The sequence below is a fragment of the Miscanthus floridulus genome, chromosome 1 (genome assembly GCF_019320115.1).
Source record: "Miscanthus floridulus cultivar M001 chromosome 1, ASM1932011v1, whole genome shotgun sequence".
Lineage (NCBI taxonomy): Eukaryota > Viridiplantae > Streptophyta > Magnoliopsida > Poales > Poaceae > Miscanthus > Miscanthus floridulus.
The window spans coordinates 76,498,467-76,511,610 of NC_089580.1; the positions used below are offsets into that span (position 1 = coordinate 76,498,467).

The 13,144-nt window shown below is 52.3% G+C and overlaps 1 protein-coding gene across 1 annotated transcript; it reads left to right on the plus strand.

Moving 5' to 3' along the window:
• Positions 1–21: 21 nt before the first annotated feature.
• Positions 22–8,430, plus strand: LOC136487490 (protein CHROMATIN REMODELING 20-like). Its single transcript, XM_066484616.1, has 5 exons — positions 22–250; positions 6,545–6,748; positions 6,839–6,917; positions 7,040–7,269; positions 7,782–8,430. The coding sequence occupies exons 1-5, from the start codon at positions 60–62 to the stop codon at positions 8,155–8,157; spliced, it is 1,080 nt and encodes a 359-aa protein (XP_066340713.1). The 5' UTR covers positions 22–59; the 3' UTR covers positions 8,158–8,430.
• The last annotated feature ends 4,714 nt before the right edge of the window (positions 8,431–13,144 follow it).

Here is a 13,144-nt window from a genome sequence, read left to right on the forward strand (position 1 = left end):
CATATTTATTATTGTAGGAAAGTAATTGGTGGGAGGAACTTTTAGATGAGAATACTTATATGGAAGCAGATTACAGTGGCAAAATGACCTTGCTCCTTGACATCATGTCAAAAAGTTCTGAATTAGGTGACAAAGTATTAGTGTTTAGCCAGAGTTTGACCACTCTGGATTTAGTGGAGTTTTATCTGGCAAAATTGCAAATCAATGGAAAAGAAGGCAAACATTGGAAGCGAGGGAAGGATTGGTACAGGTATGCTTCCACACTTAAAAGTTTCCCTTTGTTCACAAAAACTTTGCAGCTACTGGTGTGGTAGTTCCACAAGTATCTGTTTTCTTTTGGTTTCTTATACTTCGTATCTACATGCTCATGAGATAAACTGTCCATAACCTACTGCCTCAACAAGATCCTGGACCTATTGCTTTGTATGCATGTGTTTCCACGGCCTTCCCATAGTATGATGTCTATTCATGTAAACTGAAAAACTAGGCTGGGCTGTGAGCCTGTAAAGTGGTATTCTTTCCCAATTCATTTGGGAATGAAGCCACTGTGAAACCTGAGAACATCTGCATTTTGGTAGTTCCTGGATGCTGTTATCACTTTAGTGCCATCTGCTATGTTTTGCTCTGGAGTGTTTGGAATTATTGATCTACCATCATGAATAATGGAAAAAATATGAATGGCTGCAAAGGGTGCTTCAAGTAGGAACTAGGAAATCCTGCAATCGCAATATGCCAATATCACATCATACTCCACAACAAAAGACACCAATCTTTCTATCTCAACTCTTCTTGGATATTCAGGTGTGCTAGTCAGGTAGTAAGTAACCTTTTATGATTTTAGACTTCATCATGTTCTTTTTTTTACTAAGGCAAATTGTCATGTCTCTGTTTGGAAGTGTTATGACGGGCGTCCAGTACACCAGGCGCCGGCGCCCAAGAGGCTAGGTAGCGCATGGATTAGATGGGCTAATAGCCCAATTATCTTTATTAGCTATATATTTGCTATTTTCCTCGGCTAGATTATTTATTCCTAAAATAGGATTCCATAGGGAGGATATATATATATCTTGTAAACATTATTGAAAGGAATTAAGCAGAAGCAACAATTTAGTTGCCGGCTTCCCCTAGGAGCCCAAGCCGCCCCTCTCTCTTTGCGCCGTGAGACATCACGGCGCCAACTCGCCGCCGCTGCTTCCCTGGCCCTCGTCCCCCTCTCTTCCATCCCTACAATCTCCGCAGCAACTCCAGTAGGAACCCTAGCCCTACCAATCTAGTATCGACGATGTTAGGTCCTCCGTCCACCACTGCGCCTCTCCCTGTCACCACTGCGCCGCCCCCTGCACCGCCCCCACCACCTCTGCGTCGCTGTTCACCTCTCCACCACCGGTTGCGTCCTCGACGTCCGCGCCGGACCCCATAGCTAAGGCCTTCGCGGACTTGGTGCGCATCGTCACTGACATCTCTCGCCTCGCCAACATGGAGGCCAGAAGTGCACCACCACCACCGCCCCCATCGCCCGCGACCTCTCTTTCCCCGGTGTTCCCCTACGGGATGCCGGGCCACGGCACGATGACCTTGTGGTCGCCTGGCGCGCCGCCAAGGGGGGTCCCCATCCATCAACTCCTCATGCCGGCCACCCCGTCGCCGATTCCGTCCTACGTCATGACGTCGACAACAGCACTGGTGTTCACCATGGCGGGCGCCCCGTTCACCGCCACGACGGTGGCCTCGGCGGCTACCACTGGCGTCGCTCCGGAGGGTCCGAGCCACTAGTACCAGCAGTCTGCCGGCTTCGTCGACGGGCTGGGCATGGATGCTCAGTTTCCCTCTAGCGTCAACCCTACCTACATGTTGGAGGCGCCCGCCCCCGGCGCAGGGTAGGGCGTGGCACCCCCGTGCTACTACAAGCTTGAGTTCACCACATACGATGGTGCCGAGGGTCCCTTGAACTGGCTCAATCACTGTGAGCAGTTTTTGAGGGGCCAACGTACCCTCGCCGTGGATCGTGTTTGGCTCGCCTCGTACCATCTGGTCGGCGCAGCCCAGACTTGGTACTATGCCCTGGAGCAAGACGAGGGCATGCCGACCTGGGATCGCTTCAAGGAGCTCTGCAACCTCCGCTTCGGGGCCGGCGATTCGTGGCACCCGCCTGTCCAAACTTTGCCTGGCTCCCCTTCCTGTCGACGGTCTAGGAGTATGCCGACCGCTTCAATGCAGTGCTGTGCCATGCCTGTAACTTGTCGTCCTCCCAGAAGGCAGAGTTGGTTGTGGGCGGCCTTCCATAGCACATCAAGGTCGACGTGTAGCTGCGCGAGCCTCAGGACCTCCAGACGGCGATGCACCTCGCGCGGGCCTTCGAGCGCCGCGCCGCGGCCATGACGTCGACCCTAGCATAGCGCGGGGCGTGACCACCACAACTCCCAGGCCTGCCGGCGCCACCCCACCAGGCCGCGGGCTCCCTAGCATCAGGCGCCCACCAGCCTTACCCGCCCCGCAGCAGCAGCCCGCCCAGCTGGCACCAGGATGCCCCTTCCGCTGTCTCACACCGGCCGAACAGCTGGAACGCCGTCGCCTCGGGCTTTGTTACAATTGTGACGAGCCCTACGTCCGCGGTCACTAGTGCCAGCAGCTGTTCTACTTGGAGTCGGCCGACTTCCTCGACGATGACGTTCTTGCGGAGGTGGCCGCCATCGCTGCGTTCCAGGAGGACGCTCCTGCGGTGGCTGTTGCCGCCGCCGCTGCCCCGGTCGTCTCCCTCCACGCCATTGCAGGCATCCGGACGGAGAACACGATGCATCACATGTCTACATCCACGGGCATCGTCTCCTGGCGCTCCTCGACTCTAGCTCCACGCATAACTTCCTCAACACTCGAGTCATGCACCAGCTTCGCCTCACCACATCGCCACACCCCACCATGCGGATCTTGGTGGCTAACGGGGACCGCGTTCCCTGTGAGGGGGTCGCCCGTGACGTGGCGCTGGCCATTGACACCGAGGAGTTCTCCATCAGCTGCTTCGGCATTGACCTCGGTGGCTTCGACGTTATCCTCGGCGTCGACTTCCTTCGCACGCTTGGTCCCATCCTTTGGGACTTTGAGGACCTGTGCATGGCATTCACGCGGGGCTCTCGGCGTATCCTGTGGAAGGGCATCGGCTCCCCCCGCGACGACCTCCGGGAGCCGGCTGCCTGTGCGGTGGCTGTGGCGCCTAACCAGTCCTTGCTGGACCACCTCCACCAGTTCGACGACGTGTTCGCGGAACCGCGCGGTCTTCCTCCAGCGCGCCCCTACGACCACCGCATCCACCTGTTGCCCGAGACCGCACCCATCGCCGTCTGCCCGTACTACTACCCACAGCTCCAGAAGGATGAGTTGGAGCGCCAGTGCGACGCCATGCTCACCCGAGGCGTCGTTCGACCGAGCACATCGGTGTTCTCTGCTCCTGGTGCGGAAGGCCGATAATACCTGGTGCTTCTGCATCGACTACCGCACGCTCAACGAGAAGATGTCCAAGGACAAGTTCTCGATGCTGGTGGTTGATGAGCTTCTCGACGAGCTTCATGGCGCCTGCTTCTTCACCAAGCCCAACCTCTGCTCGGGCTATCACTAGGTGCGCATGCACCCGGCTGACAACGAGAAGACGACAGTCCGCACGCATCACGGCTACTTGGAGTTCCTGGTGATGCCGTTTGGCCTCACGAACGCGCTGGCCACCTTCCAGGCCCTGATGAACGACGTCCTTCGCTCGTTCCTGCGCAGGTTCGTCCTTGTGTTTTTCGACGACATATGATCTATAGCTCGTCGTGGGCCGAACATCTATAGCACGTCCACCTCGTCCTCGACGCTCTCCGGGCGCACCCTCCACCTCAAGCGGTCGAAGTGCTCCTTCGGGGCGCCTTCGGTCGCTTACCTTGGCCACGTCATCTCCACCAACGGCGTCACCATGGATGGCGACAAGGTGGACGCCGTCGCGTCGTGGCCCACTCCGCGCTCGACTCGCAGCTTGCGCGAGTTCCTCGGTCTTGCAGGCTACTACCGCAAGTTCATCTGCCACGTCGCCACGATTGCAGCGCCGCTCACCCGGCTACTGTGCAAGGACGCCTTCTCCTGGACGGAGGAGGCCACGGTGGCTTTCGAGGCGCTCAAGCGCGCCTTGTCGACGGGGCTTGTCCTCCAGATGCCCGTCTTCGACAAGCCGTTCGTCGTCGACTGTGACGCTTCTGGCGCCGGCTTTGGGGCTGTCCTCCACCAAGAGGATGGGCCGCTCGCCTTTTTCAACCGCCCCTTCGCCGCGCGACACCTTAAGTTGGCAGCCTATGAGCGTGAATTGATTGGTCTTGTGTAGGCTGTACGTCATTGGCACCCATATCTATGGGGTCGCAATTTCCTCGTTCGCACCGACCACTTCGCCTTGAAGTTCTTGCTCGACCAATGCCTCTCCATTGTATCACAAGATCAGTAGATCAGCAAGCTCTTCGGCTTCGTCGCCTGGGGCGGTTGAACACGGCGGCCGACGCCCTGTCTCGCCATGACTCCGACACCGCCGTACCCGACGTCGAGGCGCACGCCATCTCGGGGCCTTCGTTTAGCTTCCTCGACGACATCCGCGCTGCCATGTCGACCGTTGAGGACGCTCAGCGTCTCCTGCACCAGCTGCAGGAAGGCGCGCTGGGGGAGCCCTGGCGCAAGGCTGAAGGTCTTCTTCACGGGTCACACATCTACATTTCGATGCGCGGCGACTTGCGCCACCAGGCCCTCGCCTTGGCTCACACCGTCGGCCACGAGGGCATTTCGAAGACACGGCAGTGGCTTCGCGGAGACTTCTTCATTCCCGGCGACCGTACCCTCGTCTAGGACTTTGTACGCACCTGCAACACGTCTCAGCGGAACAAGACTCAAGCCCTGCGGCCGGCGGGTTTGCTCTAGCCCCTCGAGGTGCCATCGCAGGTCTGGGCCGACATCTCGATGGACTTCATCGAAGGCTTGCTTAAGGTCAATGGCAAGTCTGTCACCTTAACGGTGGTTGACCGCTTCTCCATGTATGCGCACTTCATCGCCCTCGGCCACCCCTACACCGCTGCATCCATTGCTCGTGATCCGGTCTTCACGGGCCATGTGTGGTGCGACCTCTTCAAGATGGCCGGTGTCACCTTGCGCATGAGCACGGCCTTCCACTCACAGACGGATGGTCAGTCCGAGGTCGTTAACAAGGTGACCGCCATGTATCTGCGCTGCGTCGCTGGGGATCGCCCTCATGCTTGGGTGGATTGGCTACCATGGGCGGAGTATTGCTACAACACGTCCTTCCACTCCGCCCTCCGTACCACCCCGTTTGAGGTGGTCTATGGCCACCCGCCCCCGCCCCTGCTGCCCTACACGGCCGGGACGGCTCGAACGGACAAGGTGGACGCCTTGCTGCGTGATCGTGACGAGTTCCTCACTGAAGTCCGCGAGCGCCTGCTTCAAGCCCAGCAGCTGTCCAAGAAGTACTACGACGCCTCCCACCGTGACTTGGAGTATGCTGTGGGGGATTGGGTGTGGCTGCGCTTGCTCCACCGTACTGCACAGTCACCCAAGCCCCGGGCCAAGGGCAAGCTTGGCCCTCGCTACGTCGGACCGTTCCAGGTGTTGGAGCGTATCGGCACCGTCGCCTATCGGCTTCAGCTACCGGAGGGTGCACGTTTGCATGATGTCTTCCACGTGGGCTTCCTCAAGCCGCACAAGGGAGATCCTCCGACGGCGCATGCTTCTCTACCGCCTACACTTGATGGTCGCCTTCTTCCAGCTCCCGAGCGTGCCTTCCGTGCCCAACTTCGACGGGGCAATTGGCATGTTCTCATCAAGTGGCACGGCATGCCTGATGATGACGCTACTTGGGAGCCGCTCTAAGCATTTCAAGACCTCTACTCGGATTTCCAGCTTGAGGACGAGCTGTTTCTCCAGGCGGGGAGAGATGTTATGACGGGCATCCAGTACACTAGGCGCCGGCGCCCAGGAGGCTTAGGTGGCGCATGGGTTAGATGGGCTAATAGCCCAATTATCTTTATTAGCTATATATTTGCTATTCTCCTCATATAGGTTATTTATTCCTAAAATAGGATTCCATAGGGAGTATATATATATATATCTTGTAAATATTATTGAAAGGAATTAAGCAGAAGCAACAATTAGTTGTCGGCTTCCCCTAGGAGCCCTAGCCGCCCCTCTCTCTCTCTGCGCCGTGAGACATCACGGCGCCAACTCGCCGCCACCGCCGCTTCCCTGGCCCTCATCCCCCTCTCTTCCATCCCTACAATCTCCGCAGCAACTCCGGTAGGAACCCTAGCCCTACCAGGAAGACTCCAATAGTGCTAGCTTGACAATATAATCTTATGAATCATGATCATTTTGCAAAACAAAAAGGCTTGGATGGCAATATAGTACCATTGCTGCATCTATTTCTGCAGTGGCTATTGTTTTTCTTGGCATAGTATTTTTACCAGAATTGTTTATATCATTATGACTGATTTTGCAAATTATTATATATCCGTATCATGCTGAACAGGCTTGATGGGAGCACTCCATCTTCTGAACGTCAAAATCTTGTGGAGATGTTTAATGACCTTGAAAACACAAGAGTGAAATGCACGTTGATATCAACTCGTGCTGGATCCCTGGGTATCAACCTTCATGCTGCAAATCGCGTGGTTCTTCTGGATGGATCATGGAATCCAACACATGATCTGCAAGCCATTTATCGGGTTTGGAGGCAAGAGCTTGTCACCTGAGCTGCTCATTAATAGCACTTGAATATTGCTATTTATTTATTTTTGTGTGTGTGGGGGGATGTTCTTTCCAGGTATGGCCAGACCAAACCTGTATATGCCTACCGCCTAATGGCACATCGAACAATGGAAGAGAAAATATATAAGCGCCAGGTAATTTTGCATTTTTCTTCTTCTGGTTTTGAGTTCTCAGTTTTAGTTATCCAAGTTATTCTCTTGTACCTGGTAGATAAAGCTCCATCCTTGTTTGAAATCAATTCATTGAGTATTAATAGGTGACAAAAGAAGGCCTTGCAGCAAGGGTGGTGGATAAACAGCAAGTTTCAAGAACCATCTCCAAAGAAGAGATGCTGCATCTTTTTGAATTTGGTGAAGAGGAATTAATGGAACAGAATGAGAATGGTTCTACCATAATTGAGAAGCCATCCACTTCTGACACTATTAAAACCTCTGAGCCTGTACCTGTCGACAGTCTCATGCTGAGCCTACTCAGTGAGCAAACTCGGTAATTCTCATCCTATTACTTATGAATACTTGACCCTGTTTGGATGCTGTTGTACTTAAAAACATGGTACTAAGAAACTGTAGTTTTAGAACCTGTAGATGTGCAGTTTAGAAAAAAGAGGTCTAGAGTGGAGTTTTGAAACTGTAGTTTTAGAACCTGTAGATGTGCAGTTTAGAAAAAAGAGGTCTAGAGTGGAGTTTTTGAAACTCGCAATACTATGGTTTTTAAAACCATAAAGTTTGTTGCATCCAAACACATGCTCCAAAACCGAAGTACTCCAAAAAATACTATGCATCCAAGGTCCAAACAGGGCCTTACTTGCTAATCCTATAAGGATTTTAATTTATATCTAAGACCCCACTCATGTGGGAGCCTCCGGCACTGGGCCTGCCCCCTTTATCTAATCAGACATGTCACACCTGTTTATTTCCTTACTTTATTGCTTGGCAGCGTATATGTCACAACTGTACTAAGTAGCTGCTTGTTGGTTAACATCTGTTTGTAATTTACAGGTGGATTTCAGGTTACCATGAACATGAAGCTCTCTTGCAAGAAAATGAAGAAGAAAAGCTTACAAAGGAGGAGCAAGATATGGCTTTGTCAGAGTGGGAGTCATTGAGGAAAGCTGCACCGGATCCCGAGAGAAAATCAAACATGAGCGCAGTTCCAACATATCCTAATCTTGTGCGGCCACTTAAGCCTGCTTCAAGAAGCCGGCAACTGCAGCAACGTAAGGTTAACTCAAATAATCAAAAGAAGTGCAACAACTTAACCCACTTGCTGACTCTAAGAAGTCATGGCACGAAAGCAGGGTGCACGACAACCTGTAACGAGTGTGGCCAGGAGATTAGTTGGGAGACTCTAAACAGAGATGGTAGATCGAGATGAGCCTGTCTATGTGGCATTGACAGATTTTTTTTTTGGGTTCTTTATGTAAATGCTGACGTCCAGGTAGTAGTATACATTGCGTATACGAGAGTATTAGAGTAGAAAGTAGAATGGACAATGAAATTCGCTCGTGGATTGTGGTCCACATGGTAGAACGCATGAGATGCAATTGAACCATCACATTATTATGGAACTAGATGATACCCCCACGTTGCTGCCGGGATTTTTTAGTACCGTATATGTTCGACGAAGGGAGAAATATTGCTTTGTTTCTTCATGGTTTTATCTCAGAATATTAATGGAAAGCAATGATCCGTGTTTAGTAAAATCTAACAAAACGTTTGTCAATCAAATGCATATCTTCATAAAGAAAATACACGTGTCTAATATATGGCAAAAGAGAAAAGCGTCTAACTAAACATTTTCTGCTGCGTCGGTCTCTAAAAGACCGTAATTGTGGTTTAAATTTTATCAAAAGTACACACATATAGATAGAAGATGACAGACATAGGATTCTGCTGCGTCGGTCTCTAAAAGACCGTAATTGTGGTTTACATTTTATCAAAGTACACACATATAGATAGAAGATGACAGACATAGGATCTCAGTTATGGGACCCATCTCAAGGAAACAACTGCATGACTATCATGTTCGTTTGGCTTATAATCCGTATTTTTTTCAGTCCACGAATAATATTTTTCTCTTACAACAAATCAGCTAACAGTACTTTTAGTCATGACTTATCCCCTATTTGTTTGGCTGATAAGCATGACTGAAAGTACTGCTGGCTAATTTATTGTAAGAAAAAAATATTATTCGTTCCCTGAAAAAAAAAAATACATCCATACCCAAGCGAATCCTTGCGCCTTGAAAACTGCCTGCTGCCCTGTCAAAAAAAAAAAAAAAAAAAAGAAGAGAAGCTGCGCAGCATTATCTCAAGCCGTCAAGCGCGGACGCGCGGATGGCTCTCATCCACTCATTCGTCTTCCCACTCGTATCCAGCACGAAATGGCCGTTCCCTTCCGCTCAGATCTCCTTCCTCCATTTTTCTTCCCTTTCGAGATGCCACCATCGTCGAGTGGCTGGCGGCGGCAGCTGCTCAACACATCGTGATTATGCATGGAGGCACGAAGCTAGCAAACGGTGGCGGCGGTGGTTGTGGTGCGTCGCACATCTCGGCGTCCCACGCGCGGCCCCGGCACAGATCAAGCTTCCTGCGTCGAGATCAGGCCTCAGGCGAACGACCGCCGGGGCTGGGGACGGGGGCTGTACCGCCGGCGAGGGGGGCGGACGCAGCAAGCGAGCCGTCGTGGGCGAACGGTCGGGGCGATGCAGCGCGGCCGAGCGGAGCAGAGCCTGGCGGAGATGCTGTTGAGCCCAGAAGGTCCATCTTCTCCTTCTGTAGCCAGGTGATCCTAGGTATGAGCTTCGGGATGGCCGAGGGAGAGCCCGCTATCTCGCTGGGGACGTCGCGACGGCTGATCTGGGAGAAGCCCGATGAACGCGGTGCCGCCAAGCGGCGCAGGGGCATGGCGGAGGCGGAGCGTAGTTATTGTCTTCAGATTGCAGCAACGACCTTTGGTTTCTTCCGTTCGTGCATTTGTTGTGGTAGAAGAATCGTTGGTCTTCCATTCGTGCATTTGTTGCAGTAGAAGAATCGTTGGTGCGCATGAAGGAACGACGACTAAAGAAAGGGGATGACGTGGCTTAAGGAGAAGCCAGAAAAATAAGCTAATGAGGATCTTACAGGAGATACAGTCGTGGCAAAATGTTCGTTATGCACTTATTGTCATTTTCTTTTCCTTAACCTCTGCTACTTGTGTCCAGCGCTATTTTGAGCCAGGTGTTTTGTCTGCGAAATTTGCGAATCGGAAGGCATAACTTTTATATTGCTTCTGGTTTGAGTATAGTGAGAAACAATATGACTGTCTGGCGTAGGACTGTAGGTCAGGAGTTTATCATATTACAATACACAATTTAATGGATTATAAAGTTGTTATAAGAGAACTAAAGAAACAACCTGTGACAAGAGGTTGTATGTTAAACTGTTTCAAGATTATATGTGGCCACTTACATAAGACTCAGGCTAGAGGGGGTGTGGGGTTACACCTAGTCTCTCACCCCCGCTGAGGACCACAGGCCGGGGGGGGGGGGGGGGGGGGGGGGGTCCCACAGGTAGGCGGGCAGAGTGCGCCGCGGAAATGACCGAGCGAGGGTCTTGAGAGGCGAAGGTAGAAGGGAGCGAGATGATAGGAAAATGCGGATAAAATGCCCATTTGTTTGTTCGGAAAAGAATCTCCCTCCCTACATGAGCACACCGGGTATTTATAGATCATACCCGGAGGCAAGGTGGAATTACATCAGGGTTTCCCTTCGGGGGATAAGCTCTATACACAACCAAAGGGCATGGCGGTAATCTTTCTCTCTTGGTTGTCGTCTTCCAGGCCTCCATCTCCCCGGTGGGATCGTCATCGCCCTTAGGGTGGTGGCCTCTCGCGGTGGGCGGCGACCTTCGTGTCCTCGCGCCGAGGGTCTGCCCTCCATCGTCGTTCTAGCCAGCCCCCTGTCGACCTCCCTCTCGCTCTGCGCGACCTCCGAGCACACCACCTGAACACAAAGAGAAGACGCCACAGACGAGAAACCCTCGCGGCGAAGGTTAACATCGGCAGCGAGGTGAGCTAGTTTGGTTGGCTGTGGGTCAAGGGTTAGGGGAGCAGTGTCGGGGATGCTTCCCCCAACAGTAGCCCCTCAGGGTTCGGGCCCAGCGTGATGGGTCAGAGCAATGTAACTTTGCGCTCGACCGCTGCTTGGCCTTTGTTGCTTCTAGTTTAATTGGGCTTTGGATTGTAGTTTGATTGGGTGCGTGATTGTCGGGGGTTGTTCTTTGATGTTCCATTTTCTGGGATGTGGCGCTGTTGCTTGGTACCTGTTTTCTCGGGATGTTGGTTGCCTACTTTCCTTTGGTGCGGTTGCTGGGTGCCTATAAATAGTTGTGGTGGGTTTGGTTTTTTTTTCATTGTTGCGCCCTTTTATCGTTGGCTGCTTTGTTGCTGCAGAGGTTGTTGAGCGAGGGTAGATTTGCTGAGCGAGGGTAGATTTTCTGCGAGGGTTGCTTTGGTGCGAGGTTTCGTGCGATTTGCTAGCTTCCTCTGCTTCTTCATGTTCGTTAAGGTACTTGTGGATTGTTTGTGCTTGGAGCCCTATTTGGTTTAGTCCCCGTTGATGTGTTTTCTGGCTGCTTTGTTTTGTAGCTTGATGGCTCGAGTAAAGAAAATTGCAAAGCATGTTGATAGTTCGGAGGTCGCTGACTCTGCCTCGGATGCTGCAGTGAGCTTCGCGTTCGGTCTGTCGAGGATTACTTCGAGCAATTTGGATGAGTTCACGAAGGCTGGTTGGTTTGCTCAAGATCTTGTGAGGCCGTCTGAGGGAGAGGTTGTTCCTGACCCTCATGATGACGAGGTTGTTGTTTATAAGAAGTTCTTGGTCGGGTTGAGGTTTCCGTCGCATCCTCTTGTTGTTGGTGTGCTGAAAAGGTTCAACCTAAAGTTTCATGAATTGAACCCCTCTAGTTTCGTGAAGCTCAGTATCTATGTTTGGGGTTGTAAGTCCCAAGGTGTTGAGCCAGATCTTAAGGGTTTCGTCTGACTTCACTGGGTCCACCCTCAGCCTCAGAAGGTAACTGTTGATGGTAAGCCTAAGCATTTGCAGTTTGGGGTTTATACCTTCGTCTATCATCATGGTGCGGAGGTTCCTTTTCAAGCTCAGAAAAACAAGTGGGCTTCGCCTTGGACAGAAAATTGGTTCTATATCAGGATGGAGGGTGAGCCTAGTCTTTGTGGGAAGTTGATGACGCTTGATATTGTAACTGCGGAGGGTATGATGACTGATGGTTGTGCTACCGCTATGGATGAGCTCTGGACTTTGTCGCATCACCAGTGTGCGGGCGACTTGGTTGAGGAGTTTGTTTGCGCGAAGGTTTTGCCTTTGAGGGCTAATCAATCTTGGTTCATGGTAAAGGATGATGAGATGTACCGGGCGCATGGTTTGAAGGGTCTTGGCGTGGATGTCAAGAAGGCTTGGTCAAAGGTGCTCCGAAAGAGTAACACCCCGGCTGCTGGGGTTAAGGTCGTGTATAAGAAGGTTGCAGAGTCTGTGGAGGAACTTATCAGGGCTCTTGGGACTGCTGAGAATAAGGCGATAAAGATTGCCTTGGCTGATCGTCATCGTGTTAATCAGTGCTTCGACTTGCTTGGATTGACTTACCCGGATTGGCCGTTTGTGGAGTTGAAAGATGTCGAGGGTGGCAAGAAGAGAAAGAGGACCGAGGCGGGTGACAAGCTCACGAGTATATCTAAGCGAGGTGGACGTGGTCGTGGGCACACAGTTGGATCTAAGGTTGATCGTGTTGCCATGGCGAAGGTTGCTGCTTCGTCGGCTGCCTCGCCCTTGTTGGCGGCGAAGCTAGGTGCTACGACTTCGCTAGATTCATGGCCGAGCATGGTTGGGGGGGCTCTACCTGGCCATAAAATGCCAAGTATTTCCTGTTTTCCCATTATGCAAGTGATCTCGGATGACGATGGTGATGATGATGAGGAGAAAGGGGGAGCGAGGGCTCTATGGAGGTGAAGGTCGATGGGTCTAGTTCCTCTAGTAGTAGCAGCGAGTCTGGCGCGAGCGGTGATGATGATGAAGACGATGAAGGGCGCGGCGAATCAGGTGATCCTCGGCCTGTTGGGTCTGAGGAGCTTGGGTTTTAGGGTGGCGGAGCTGAGAAGGTGAGGGAAGTTGAGTCTTGCCCGACTGGGTCTAGGTCGATGCCTCGCCGTCGCCGCGTACATATCATGCGGGAGGGACGCGAGGTTGCTACAGAAGAGGATGAGCCTGGAGCTGGTTCTAGAAAGCATGCTCTTGGCGAGGCTAGCCGTAGTGGCTTGAGACATTTCGCTACCTCGTGCGGCGCTGATGAGCCGAAGATTGAACTGTTCAC

Bases quoted from the DNA above. Each gene is read 5' to 3' on its own strand.
- LOC136487490 (XM_066484616.1), top strand. From the start codon at position 60: ATGGAAGCAGATTACAGTGGCAAAATGACCTTGCTCCTTGACATCATG. The intron at 251-6,544 runs GTATGCTTCCAC...CATGCTGAACAG, and splicing joins CGAGGGAAGGATTGGTACAG to GCTTGATGGGAGCACTCCAT. The intron at 6,749-6,838 runs GCAAGAGCTTGT...TGTTCTTTCCAG, and splicing joins GCCATTTATCGGGTTTGGAG to GTATGGCCAGACCAAACCTG.